The 13,226-nt window shown below is 52.7% G+C and overlaps 1 protein-coding gene across 1 annotated transcript in view; it reads right to left on the bottom strand.

The window, feature by feature from the left end:
* The window catches only part of MEX3A (mex-3 RNA binding family member A), an 11,288-nt gene extending 7,602 nt beyond the window's left edge, over window positions 1-3,686 (bottom strand). The window contains exons 1-2 of the mRNA XM_008628808.2: window positions 3,653-3,686; window positions 2,592-3,467 (exon numbers count right to left, since the gene is read on the bottom strand). Coding sequence (XP_008627030.2) covers window positions 2,592-3,467; window positions 3,653-3,686 — 910 coding nt within the window. The remainder of the gene's footprint in view (window positions 1-2,591; window positions 3,468-3,652) is intronic.
* Window positions 3,687-13,226: the final 9,540 nt, after the last annotated feature.

Raw genomic sequence — 13,226 nt, forward strand, 5'->3', positions numbered from 1 at the left:
ATCCCGAGCCGGTCCTGGTGCACGCCGCAGGGCCGGGACAGCCGCACGGCCAGGCATTTCTTAGAGCTCTGGGGAGGAGGGGAGCACCAATTCTGCCTGACAGCGTCCCGTTAGCACGGCACTGTTACTTTTGTCTTTACTTTTCCAAAACATCAGCATCTACTACAGCCTGGGAACATTGCCCACCCCTCCAATCTACCTCTTGCCCCTACGGAATATATTACTGTTGATGCAAAACAGTGGAGGCATCCCATCATCCCACCATCATTTCACACCCTCCAACTGGTATCTGAAGATCAAAAGTGGATCTTTATCAGCACAGAGAACCAGCACCACCTGCCCCAGCAGAGTGAGCTCAGCTCCTTCAGTGACCGTGGCCGGTGACCATGGCTGGCCTGAGCCCACCGTGCCAGGGCACAGACAGCAACTGGGAGCAAGCAGCAGCAAACTGAGCAGAAGAGAGGATGTTCCCAGGAACATTATTACGATGAAAATAAAGTCTCCTGTAACTGAAGGGAATAAAAAAATCTCAGGCGATTTTTTTGTTTGGTTTTTTTTTGCTGTTAGAACTGTCTCTGCCAAGTCGTGAAACTTGTTGGTTCAGTTCTAAATCAGGGTCCAGGATCTGTGAGCAGAAGTCGAGGGGTAGGAAATGGGGAAGCAGTGGTAGTGGGAGAAAAATTATATATATGGGTTTATATACACACATATATATATATATAGGTGCTTGCTTAATTAAGTGCCTATATATATATATACACACATATATTTATAGCTGGGTGTACTGGTACTCAATAGTCAATCCACCACATTTTTACCATCACAGCATTTTGGCATCCACAGACCAGCTGAACAAACCTGATGGAGTGAAGATGCTGGCCTGCACCTTGCATGCATTGGCACGGAAGCCAGACCTGAAGCCCATCCTCTCCCACTTCCCAATGGTTTTAAAGTATCTCATTTAACAAAACCAGGAGTCTTGAAATGATTAAAGGATGTTCAACAAGGCAATTTTTTTTCTGTTTTGTTTCGTTCTGAAAAAAATATAATATATAAAAGTGGCCAACCTCAGGAAGATCCAGGAAAAGGACAGCTGAAGAGGTTTTGGTCCATAAAGAAATACTTTTTCTTCTTTTTTGTTTTTTTTCTCCCCACTTGGTTTGGGTAACAAAAGTTTTGGTCCAGTTTAAAAACGACGACAACAAAATTATCTCTATAAACTCGGGGTTTTTTTGCTTTCTGTTGGGATGCATGTTGGTTTCATATGGGCTCATTGCCTGTATTGCATGATCGTCTCTCTTAGGTTTTGGTGCAATAGGTATATTTTTGAAGAAAAGCACAATGTTGTGTGTGTGTGTGTGTGTGTGTGTGTGTAGCTGCAGCTGGCATCACTTGAAGAAAAGAATGAAGAGTGACCTACAGAAACGTGGAAGTCGATGCACTCCCCCCACGGATGGGAACTCGGGACTGCTTTGGAAATACCCTGTTAGTGACTCCTGATTGGGCTGATGAACAAATCCCTGCTTGGATAAGGAAAAAAGAACAAAGTTCCAGACTCCACGGTGGCTCAGAATAACAAAATAAACGCTCGTCGCCTGGTGTGATCCCAATAGGTTCTTCCAAACCTTCTTCAGTTTCACTGGCGTCATTTTTATTTCTTCACCTTCTTTTTTTGATTTTCTTTTTTTTTTTTTGTGTTTTTTGTTTGGTTTTTTTTAGAAAAAAAGGAAAACAATAAAAGTTCTTCAGCTGTGATTTTTTTGTTTAAATCTTTGAGGTAATACAGTTGTGCCCTCGTTCTAACAGGTTCCCAGAGGTTGATGGTTTCTTTCTTGTTCTTCTAAATCCCTGTCATCCGTTTTCCTTTCTTTCTGTTGTGTCTTTCTGAGCTCCCAGTTGGGCCGACAACCCTGGGGGGAGGAGAGTGGGGGCTTCAGGCCAAGACAAAGGTTGAACATGGCTGGAGAAAGGCTGGCAGGGCCCTCCCTGCATCCCTGCTCCCTCCCTGGTTGATCCAGGTGGCCTGGCTTGGTTATCGCCAAGAAGTCCCAATCTCACCACCAAAAAAAAATGAACTAAACCGCTTTGCTTGCGAGATCCGAGTGTGCGTTCTGAGTACTTGGTTTACAAAAGACATTGCAGGCTGGAGCATTGTTCGCCCTTCAAAATTTCTGGCTTTGCTATTCATTTTAATTTTATTATTCACTTTTTTTTTTTTAAAAAATAACATACATTGCTTGTAAAATAATTTCTTTTCTTTTCTTCTTCTTCTTCTTCTTCTTTAAATTAATTTATTCTTTCATTCATTTTTTGCTCTTCAGATGTCATTATTATTATTATCATTATTATTATTATTATTATCATCATCATTTTTCTTTCATGGACCCCCCCCATTCTCCCTTCCTACCCCCACCCCCCTAATGCCCTGCTCTGTCTCTTTAGGAAAATATTCTAATGGCCTGAGTGGCTGCCGCGTGGCAAACTGGGCACTCGGGATCAGTCCTCTCGCAGATCCTCACGGCACACTCCATGCAGAAGAGGTTGTGGCCGCACGGCACCAGCGCGGCCGTGCACTCGCTTTCGAAGCACACCCCGCTGCGACCGCCTGGGCAGCCCAGAGAGGCTGGGCTCTGGGATGGAGGAGGACGGGGAGCGATGGGAGTTGGGATGGATGGTGCCGGTGCTGCTGGAGCGCTGCTGCTTCGAGAAGAGCACTGAGACAGGGTTGGTGTTCTCCTGCCCAGCCCACATCGGGGCCCCCGACTCCGGCACCCCGTAGTACAGATCCTGCTTGTTCACACCGTAGTTGGGGAAGAGGTAACCGTAATTGAAGTCGTTTTGGTCGTTCAGCCGGGGGGTCTCATAGACGGGGTCGACAGAGCAATCACCGATGCAGCCCAGGCTGTTCTGCCGGAAGGTGGAGAGGGGCTTGCAGCCCGGCGCCGGCGTGTGGACCCGCCAAGCCTCTGAGTAGCGGTTCTCCATGCCAGAGTCAGGGCTGCTGGAGAGGAAGTCATTCTCGTTGTTGTACTCCAGGATCTTGCCTGTCCTTACCGCAATGTGTGTCTCAATCTCTTCCCGGGCACGCTCCACGTTGCCCGGTGCACCGGTGATCTCAAAGACAGGGTCCCGGTCTCGGCTTGGCGTGATGATGTAGGTGTTGGTCTGCTGCTGGATCCGCTTGATGGTGGCTCCCTTGGGGCCCACCACCAGCCCCACCACGCGGTAGGGCACGCGCACCCGGATGGTGACCTGCCCCGGCAGGGTGGGCGCGCTGCCGAAGGTGGTGCCCGCCTTGTTGCGGGAGGCTCTGATCATGGAGAAGTGCTCGGCCGCTGAGATGATCTCCCGCCGGGCCATGGCCACGTCCTCCCGCCGCCCCGTCACCATGAAGACCGGCTCCTCGCCCCGCACCGGGGTCTTGATGTAGGTGTTGGTCTTTGCCCGCAGGGCTTTGATCTTGCAGCCTTGGGAAGAGAGAGAAGAAGGCATGGCAGTTAACAAGGCCATCCCACCGCTCGCCCTGCTCTGCAGGACACCGGGCTGAGTGGCCATAATCTCCTGTGCCACATGGCAGCCACTGCGCAGAACAAGGCAAAGGCCCCATCCCCCTACCCCTGAGGGGAAATGCCAGAGGGAGGTCCACCCTCACCATTCCCAGAGACTCCCTCCCTCAGGAGTGCCATGCTCCCTCATACCCCAAAACGGAGATCACCATCTTGTGTGCTGCACTGCACCACACCATCCCCCCTGACAGCCTCCCCTCAGCAATCACCCCTAAGATCTCCCTTCCACACACCCCAACACCACGGAGTAACGGGGGATCCAAGCCACCCCCAGGAGTCAGTGGTCTCTTTGAGGAGGCCTGCCCCAGAGCCCCAGGGTGGCCCCCCAGAGAAAATGGTTATCCTCAGGCTCTGGGGACAGAGCTGCTCCATGGGGCAGCCTGGAGGTCACAGAACAGGGAGATGCCGGTCCCACAGCCTGGCTGGCCAATGTGGAACCCCTTGGCCACCCTGTGCCAGCTCCCAAGGGGAGTTGCCTGCCATGACTCCAGAGAGCCAGAGCCCTCCCTGAGGACTGTGGTACTACTGAGGAGGTTTTGGGGTGAATGCGGTCAACTTCAGGGGGCCAGGTGTGGAGTTGCAGAGATGCAGCAGTTTGGGCCTCCCCACTGCAGACATGGCAGGACTCCAAATGCCAGCAGAGCTAGATGGCCGGGGGTAGCAGGACGCCAGGATTTGCTTTGGGGCTGAAACAGCAAGAAATGGGGCAGGGCTGCCCTCCTGTGAGCCCCACAACAGGCTGCTCCACACTCAGACCCTCTCCTGGGATCGCTGGCCATGTGGTGCTTTTGTGTACCAGTATCCACGTACCAGAGCCCACTGAGCCCATTCCCCGGCTCCTCACAGCTCAGAAAACAGCCTTCTGCTTTCCCAAAAAGGGCAAAAGACTTTCCAGTGTGTTTTGGAAGGTCTTGATCCAGCTCTGTGACTCCAGGTTCCCAGATGACACCAGGATGCCATCAAGCAACTAAGTGTTTTTACAGATGGGGCACAGTTCTCTAAAGGACCCCTCCTGCCCCTCAGACCTCTCTCTTGAAAAGCCTCACTTGGTGCCCCAAGGCATTTCCGAAGCCTGGCTCCGAGTTCCCATACAGCCTGGGGGTTCCTCTGCAGGAGGTGTGCTCTGAGCTCAGATCTCCAAGAAAAATTAAAACCTGTGATTCTCCAGTGCAGATGAAGCAAGGTGAGCACTTTGCTGTGGCTTCCTGAGGATTTGGGTGTCTCACTCAGGGCTCACAGAACCACAGGATGAGGACACAGCACTGGGACCTCTGTGAGATCCCCCAGCACCTCCTACCCCACCTTCTCTCCCCAGAAAAGAGCATCTCCTGTACTCTCCTCTGACTATTTCACACCAGCAGGTCTTCCTCCACACACTCCACTCACATCACACTTCAACACACAAGGAGCTTCAAACGATGCCTCTGCAACCACGAAATGCAGATTCCTCAGCTCCTGGGCTGGAACATTATTATTTATACAGATCCTAATAAATAACAGCATCTCCCAGGCTGGCAGCTCTGTGCTGCCACTCACCCAGAGCCCCTCTCGTGAGACACGGGCTGGTGACATCAGGGTGTTCGCTGGAACGCAGCGATCCCACCACCTCGTGTCATTGGCAAGAATTGAAGCCCGCACCTGTGGCGATGGAAACAGCCTTGTGCCACTACAGCTGACAGGAGCGACTCCCTGGGCTCGCAGGCGCCGCAGCAGCCGCTGCATCCAGCAGTGCCCGGCACGGAGCACGCCCAGCACCGCCGGCCACACCACACGGGCACCGGGCACAGCTCCGGCCGAGCGCAGGCTCTGCGCACACACAGCCCCCGGCACAGCTGGCAACCCCACTGCCCCTCGGAAGCTCTTGGCAGCAGTGTGGGACACGTGCCGGTAAATCGGAACTTCGCTGTCGACTCCCAGTGTGACTTTTAACTCCTCAGAGCTACTTCAGCTCCCGGAGCCTCATTCCCCATTTCTGGAGCAGGAATAGCTGTCTCCTGTCTTGTGCTCCCGCAAAACTTCCTCTTAACACTCCACATCACAGCGCTGCTGCACTAAACCCGTCTCTGAGACAGGAATTCCATGTTCCTGGGGAATGGAAATGCCAGATCTGACACAAAGAAGGATCTGGGCAAATCCCCAAATCCAAACCAAATCCATCCCCTGCCAAATCCAGTGTAGCTCATGGGTTACTCCCCAGAGTTTGCACCATGAGGTACATTTGTGGTGCTTTGCTGAGTAAAGTTTCCACACAGCCCATGTGGACCAGTGGTCACCCAGTGGTGTGCTATCAGTTCCCAGGAAACCCAAAGGACAGGACCTCATGGAGCCAGGCACGACTCAACTGTAGGATAAACCCACACAGGCAAAATCCGTAATAAAGGTTCATCCCAAGGAGAGCTGGATAAAACCGTGAGAGGTCACCTACGCCCTCTGGCACCCCTGGGCAGGGTGGGCTGTCCCTGACCCACCCCTGGCAGACATTTCCCTGCCCCACTCCTGTGCCGCTCACTCCAAAGATGGAGATTCCATCTTAGGAAGATTAACCAAGATGCCACCATTTCCCCAGGGATATCACCGGAGCTTCACATGGAAAGACAGGGGTGTTCACGGCAAGCATCAAGCTGAAAATGCCTCCCCGTGCATCACCCCAGGCTGAGGGAGCTCCATCGCATTCCGCAGTGACCCGCGCTCTGCCTCTGCAGGGCAAGGCTCGCTCTCCTGTGCAGAATGACCTCAGGCAGGCGTGTGGCACGGCTGGGATTGGGCTCCGCGCTGTTCCGAGCCACGGGACAATGACGGCGTGTGGGGGAGAGGGATCTGAGCCCGGCACGACAGGAAACAATCAGGGAGGGTCAGGGAGGCAGAGCGGTGACAAAGGACAGGGGCTCCATGCTGGGGACAGATGGAAGGGAACAGTGGCAAGGAATACACATGAATGAGGGCAAATGTAAGCACGTTACACGAGCTGGAGGAGTGGGAAGGAGTTAGGGATGGAGCAAAGGTGATGGGAATTGAGGGAGAGGCACATCCTCCAAAGGAAGAGGAGAAAGAGGGGTGGGGAGGCAAAGCAGAGACACCCCAAAATGGCCAAAGGAAGATGGGCAATGAGAGAGCACGGCGAGAGGAAGGGGAAGGAGGATCTGGAACGGACAAAAGGACGCGTGGTGCAGTCGGTGGTGTGAGAAGGGGGGGAGGGAGGGTCTCTGTGCAGGCCTGCAGACGGGAAAGCCAGCTTTGTGGAGACAGACAGATGGGGATCCTGTGCTTAGAAACAGGAGAAAATCACCTCGTAAGAAATTACACCAGCAAGCCCAGCAGCACAGTGGGCTCAGCGGCCCTGACCTCCAGCAGCTCTAAACTGGCACAGACAATGGCCAAACCATCAGCAGCCCAAATCCAGAGAGCTCCACAACTTCCAGGAGCGCTGCACTGGTTTACATCCGCTAAAACTAGGCTGAGCTTAAACGTGATTTACTCACTTAGTGCCAAGGCTCCCAGCCCATCTCAGCCCCATCCCTGACTCTGCTTTGCACACTAAAAAGGGGCTGAGCCTCCTTTGAGATCACCCTGTTTCTGATGGAGCACAGCTGGATCAGGATGTGGCCCGTGACACCCCAGCCAGATGGGCAGCACACCCCAATGTGCTTATTCCAAACAAAATTTGCCTTGCACGGGGTGTTTTTTTGACACTTTCTTCGTGCATAACTGAAATTTGAAAACACCAAGTAACAAAGCATTTTACTGGGGGGATTATTCAAAGGGGAGGGAGGTGGAAGGGAGGGAATTGCCTAGCAGGTGGTGTCAAACGAAGCTAAGGGGAGAAAAGGACCCGTCAAAGCTGCACTAATACATAACCTGTGTATGTTCTCCTCGATATGGGACTGCACAGACATCAGTGTGTCGATCCCTGGCACACTCCTGCCACTTAGATTTTTATATTAAACAGAGAATTAAGCCCTTTCTCATTGTGTTTCCACAGCCTACCTTCTATTATCCTGGTTTTCGTCAATAATGCCGATCCCAAAGCATTTCATGAAGGAGGTTGTAAGCTCAGTTCCTCCCCTCACCCTTTTTTCTCTTTAATTTCACTGATTACCAATTGACTCAAACTAAATGTGTTTGTAAATTACCTGAGTACGTCACACACATTCCCACACAGGACCAAACCCTGGAGGAGTGGAGAGCCTCTGGTGCCCAGACCCGTCAGCTAACCGGAATTAATCTGCAGAGCAGCCATCTCTGGCTGAAAACACATAAATAAATTGAGTCTAGACATTGCCAAGATGGGTGGTGGGGGTCAGGGGGAGATCTGGACATACAGCCACCTTCTCCTCTCTACTTACCCCTGCATCAGGGCAACGAATCCATCAAAACTAATGGAGAAGGTTCTAGGAGCTTGGTTCACCTCTCCAGCAAAGGCAGGTGCTCACAAGGGACATGAGGGTGCTGGATGCATCTGATCTGTCGTTTCCTTGGCATGAACCCATCCCAAATGTTCTCACTCTGAGCAGCCCCAAACCGATGTGTTTCCACGGGACCTCAGCAGGGTTTACGCCAAGGCTCCCAGGCACTGCTCCATCAGCGGGAAAAGGAAGGAGCAGTGCATGGAATGGATGTGCCCAGCACACCACCGTGGTGACAATGCCACCAGGACAGCGCAATGGCACATGCAACCGTGCCTATGGAGTAGATCCATCAAATAATTTCACTTTGGTGTAAATTCAGAGTTACACCCGCTGATGACCTTCTCCTCAGTGCTGCCACAAGGCCAGATCCTGCACAGGTATATTCTGCTACTGATGCAGTCTAGAGACTCTCACCTGGCACCAACTGGCACCTCCAGCCCAGGAGCGTGACCCTGGAAGCATCAGAGGAGCTGTACCAGCCACAGCAAACAGCTCTGGAGCCAACCCTGAGGTGGGTCTTTTTGTTTCATTGACTGTGTTGTGGTTTTATTTCAGAAAACACACCCCGCAAATCACTCCAGGTCCTAATATTTTTTGTTTTCATCAGATATGAAATAACCTCTACAGACAAAAGCTTTTTAGCCCTCTTCTCATTTATCCCAAGGCACCGTTACACTGCACAGATACAAATTACACCTGTAAATACCCCACGCAGTCCATTCTGACAGTGCTGGTGGGGTGCGTCTAAGGGCAAATTAGAACTCGGTCCTTTTTTCTCTTGTAGTCATAAAATTGAAGAGGATCATAAAATAAACAATCCTCAGCTACCTCGGGTAAGGTGGGGCATTCTTTTCCCCGTTAACATGAAAGCCTTGTTAAAAGAGAAGCACACAAAGAACCTCACAAATAAACCCTCCTGACGGCCTGTGGGGTAAGGTTTTGCTGCATTGAAAACCTGATGAAAGTGGTGTCAAAAAGCACAAATGCACACAAAAGGACCACAACCAACCAACTAAATCTCTTTGCACCGAGGGTTTATTGTCCTGATGATGCAAGTTGTGTTTACAAGAAGGGGAAAAACACCACCCAACGCACCATGCCAGGAAAATCAGCGGCTGCCTTGTTCCAGTGCGGCGATTTTACGCTTTTTCACATTGTGATGAAAGTTGTTTATGAAAAAAAAACCAAAAAAAAGAGAAAAAAAGCCCACCAAAACACCCAACAGAAACAGCCCCAGCGCCACAGACAATCACTGCCTTGTGCAGCGGAGGAAAGTTGGGAAGCCCCCAGCCCCAGCAGCGATGCATCGCACGGAGTGGGTGTGCCCGTGGCCCCCCGCATGGCACAATCCTGCCCCAGCCCCGCGGCACACGCGCGGCACCGGACGGGCGGCTGCGCTGCGGCGCGGTTCACTCGGTCAGCGCGGCATCCAGCCGCCCGATCCGATGCGCGGGGGAGCGTGCGTGTCTCCCTAGAAAATTCCCTTTGTCTCTCTCCCAGACCCATTTTCTCCTCCCACCTCCAGTTCAAACAGCACAAAGTCGATCCCGTTCCGCACTTTTCCCTGGTGTAAATTCAGACCAATTCTCATTAACACTTTATAACAACACGACACCAATTGCAATATCTCTCCCCCTTTAAGGCCCATCCTGAGATGCCAGAGCAGCGTACAGAGGTTGTCTTCAGACCCCACCTGATGGGATGGCTTTAGCTCCAAGATTTCGGTGAAGCAAGGAGACAAGAAGATCTGCCCCCCTCGCTGCTCCTCGGATGCTGTACATACATCCACCTCCACAGGGTAGGTGGGGGAGCTGCAATCATCAGACTTCCTCAATGGAAAAGGCTTCCTTGGACTATTTTTAAATGCTGAAAGCATTGGAGAATGTTTGGAGCTACACAAAGAGCCCAATCACCTGGGTTTAGTGGGGCCTCTTGTTATTTGACTTCACCTTGCCAAGAAAGAGCAATTACGTTAAGATCCTCTCTCACATAATCTCATTCCTGGTGACAACAGGCTGGTTGGAGCAGGCTGGGAGATGCTGCATCAAAGGGTGTCTGTGAGTACAGGTGACAATGGATGCTATTACTGTGATGAGACCAAAAACCCTTAGAAGGACCAAAAATCCTTAGAGTCCAAAAATCCTTATAGGGAAGGTCTCAGCTGGGAGTGGGTGCAGCAGGAAGCCAAACCAACCCCACACCTTCTCCTGACACCTGCATGGAACAGACACACAGAAGCAGCACCATGTCTCCCTAACCACAACATCTGGCCTTAAATGTGCCCTGTGGCCTCTTCCCTGGCTCCACCAACAGCAGCCCAGTTTGTCTGTGGAAGCAGGCAGAAAAGTTGGATACAAATCTTGATCTGGCTGATCTACACCCACCTCAGGTCACTTCTAGGGAAGAACCCGGACACCACAGTGACCGAGGATTTCTGCCCCTTTCTAAGTTCACAGTATGCACAACCAAAACATGATGCCCTTAAGACACTCTCCATTCCTCCCAGCACCTCTCCCATCTCAACCCACATCCCTTGATGTCCCACCATCCGCTCAAGAACCTACTGCAAACACCTCCAGTGCTTTGTCTCTACAATTTCACTGGCATGGCCCTGAGAGCTGGCAGTCATGGACAGGCTATTGCAGGCAAGACACCCACAACACGAGCTGGCAGGAGAAATACAAGAGCCACCAAGCACCCTGACGTGCCACGCAGGCCTGGAATGGCTCCAGAACCAGGGAGCACTGTCGGTGCCATGGCACATGCCAGGAGGTTCGGTCACCCAACTCAGCAGGGCTGGAATTCACACACACGCCAAGGGAAGGGGGGATGACCTGCGGGAGCTGCGACTCAGGCAGAGACCCACTCCTGCCCCTCACCCTCACAGCAACAGGAGGACAGGCATGGAGGTCACGGCTCCACCTCCAGCCAGGGAAGGGGTGTCGCTGCCAACCATGGCCAGGGGTCATAGGCACCAGTCAAAGGGATTCTTATGACTTCATCCCCTCGTTCTTCCTTTTCCAGTTTCCTGTCCTCCAGTTTGCAAAGCAGCCCTTGGCACATCCCACCAGCCACCCAGCTCTTTGCCATGGACCCTGGGGCACCAGGTGGGAGAAGCCTGTCTGGCCAATTCCCACCAAGTCCCCCTTTCCACAGCCCACCATCTCATCCCAGTCAGTCCCCATCCCAGCCGGCTCGTGGCCGCGCTGCTGGAGACGCTGCTCAAATTCAGCGCACAAACCAGCCCCAGCGCAAACTGGAGCAAGGCTTCCAGCAGACGATTGGCTCCATGAGGGCACGTTCACAGTTCCCGGGGAAAGCAGGAGCTGCCAAGCTCAGGTTGAGTTCCTGCAGCATCTCTCGCTTGGAGTGGAGCCACCCCCTCTGCCACAATTAAACCTCTTCACAAACCACCCTTACAGACATTCCAATAAAAATGTATCAGGCTTGAGCCTTATTTACACTTAAGTGCCTTTACACTCCTTTGGCAAAGTGAGGGGCGCCCTGATGGCAGGTGGAATTCCCATGGCCAAGTGTGTGCACCAGGGCCCCTGTGCCCAGATCCAGGCCTCTCATATCCATGCCTGCCTGTGAGGAGCACTTTCATAGATGGTTGATATTATTATAAAATAATCTGAAGGGATAGTGCGTTTCTTCAGAAAATAGTAAGCTGAAGAAAAAGCGAAACCCTGTTATCAAGTAAAGCCCTGAAATTATTTTTATTTCATTATTACTTTTTTCCTCCATCTCTTTTTCAAGATGTTTATTACCCTGTTCACAGGTACCCATAAAACAATTGTTTTCCTAGAAAGCCGTCTGCCACATGAGCAGTACTACCAAGGGGTGACAATCTGCAGTTTCTGGGATTCCTGGTCAGGCATCCATGAGAGTCCAGGATTCAATCCCCCTGGTAGCCCTGCACCCAGTTCCAGACCTTCTTAATCTGACCTTCTACACAAAAACAAGGCACAGGAGACAGTGGAGGCATTCCTACAGGCCTTTAGAAACAAGTGTGGGCCATGATCTCTGCTGGACTAAAGAGCCATAGCTGCAGGGACTGTGCCGAAGGAATCCTGGCTTCTCCCAGCACAGGATCCATCCCACCCACCTCTACGATGGGGCACAGGCTACACCATCTGCCCCATCAGCCAATGGAGCACAGCCACAGCCCCATCCCCATCCCCACAGCTCCAGCACACTGACATTTCAGTCTCCCAGATGTGGGAAAACCCTCACATACACAAAAAATGGTGGAAAAAAAATCCAGGTCTCTGCGTTCCTCTCCATCGCTCTGGACACAACAGGCACGTGCTGTGTTCTGAACACATGGGAACACACCCCCTTCTCTCAGGAGTCTGGGGCAGCAGTGAGATCCTGGAAGAAAACAGCCCTGGCACGTTTCCTCTCGGTTCCGCCTGCCGAATCCTCTTTCCCAACTTTATTAAACAAAGGGGGCCTGATTCTCTATGGCCTCACACCCACCCGTGCACAGTTGGTGCTGAGCCCCATCATGTCTGCCTGCGCTCCGCTCCCGGCAATGCAAAGGCATCACAGGGAGGATCAGGATCAGGGCCAGTGGGATCTCCTGGGCCAGACCTTCACCCCTTCCCGCCTGTCTCCCCGGGTCCCCAGTGAGGGGCCCCCATCCCAGTGTGGTGGACGCCAGAGCAAGAGCTGTTCCCTCGGCTGCAGATGCCCCAAGTTTTGGGGAGGTCAGCATCCCCCGGACTCCTGCCCACTCTCCATCCCGGCGCGGGAACCGGACCCTTGCTCCACGGGTGGGAGCAAGCGGAGCCTCCGCAGGCCCCATTGTTCCAACCACACGCCCTAGCGTCAGAGATGCCCAGCAAGGAGCCATTTGTGTCCCTCTCCCCGTGGCTTCCCCTCGCCCACCTCAGGCCTTCACGGGGCACAGGGGGTCATCACCCCCCGGGTTCTACCACAAACCCTCCTGCTCGGGGGCCTGAGATCCCAACCCACAGGGGAGCATGTGCCCATGGAGCCGCAGGCTCTGCCCATCGCACTTCCAGAGCGTCAAGTTACTTGTTCAGAGAAAGAAAGAAAAAAACCCCAACACTTAGCCGCACTATTATTATTTTTTTTTTCTCTGTAGCGACACAAAACTTCTCTCGGCAGCGCCGTGCCCCGGCTCCCGCAGTGCCCACGGGCGGCGCGGGGCCCCGCACCGCACACCCGGGAGTGGTGGGGGTGGGCGAGGGGTGACTTAAGAGTGGGTGTGGTATGGAGATATATA

Source organism: Corvus brachyrhynchos, unplaced genomic scaffold (assembly GCF_000691975.1).
Source record: "Corvus brachyrhynchos isolate BGI_N302 unplaced genomic scaffold, ASM69197v1 scaffold122, whole genome shotgun sequence".
Taxonomy (NCBI): Eukaryota; Metazoa; Chordata; class Aves; order Passeriformes; family Corvidae; genus Corvus; species Corvus brachyrhynchos.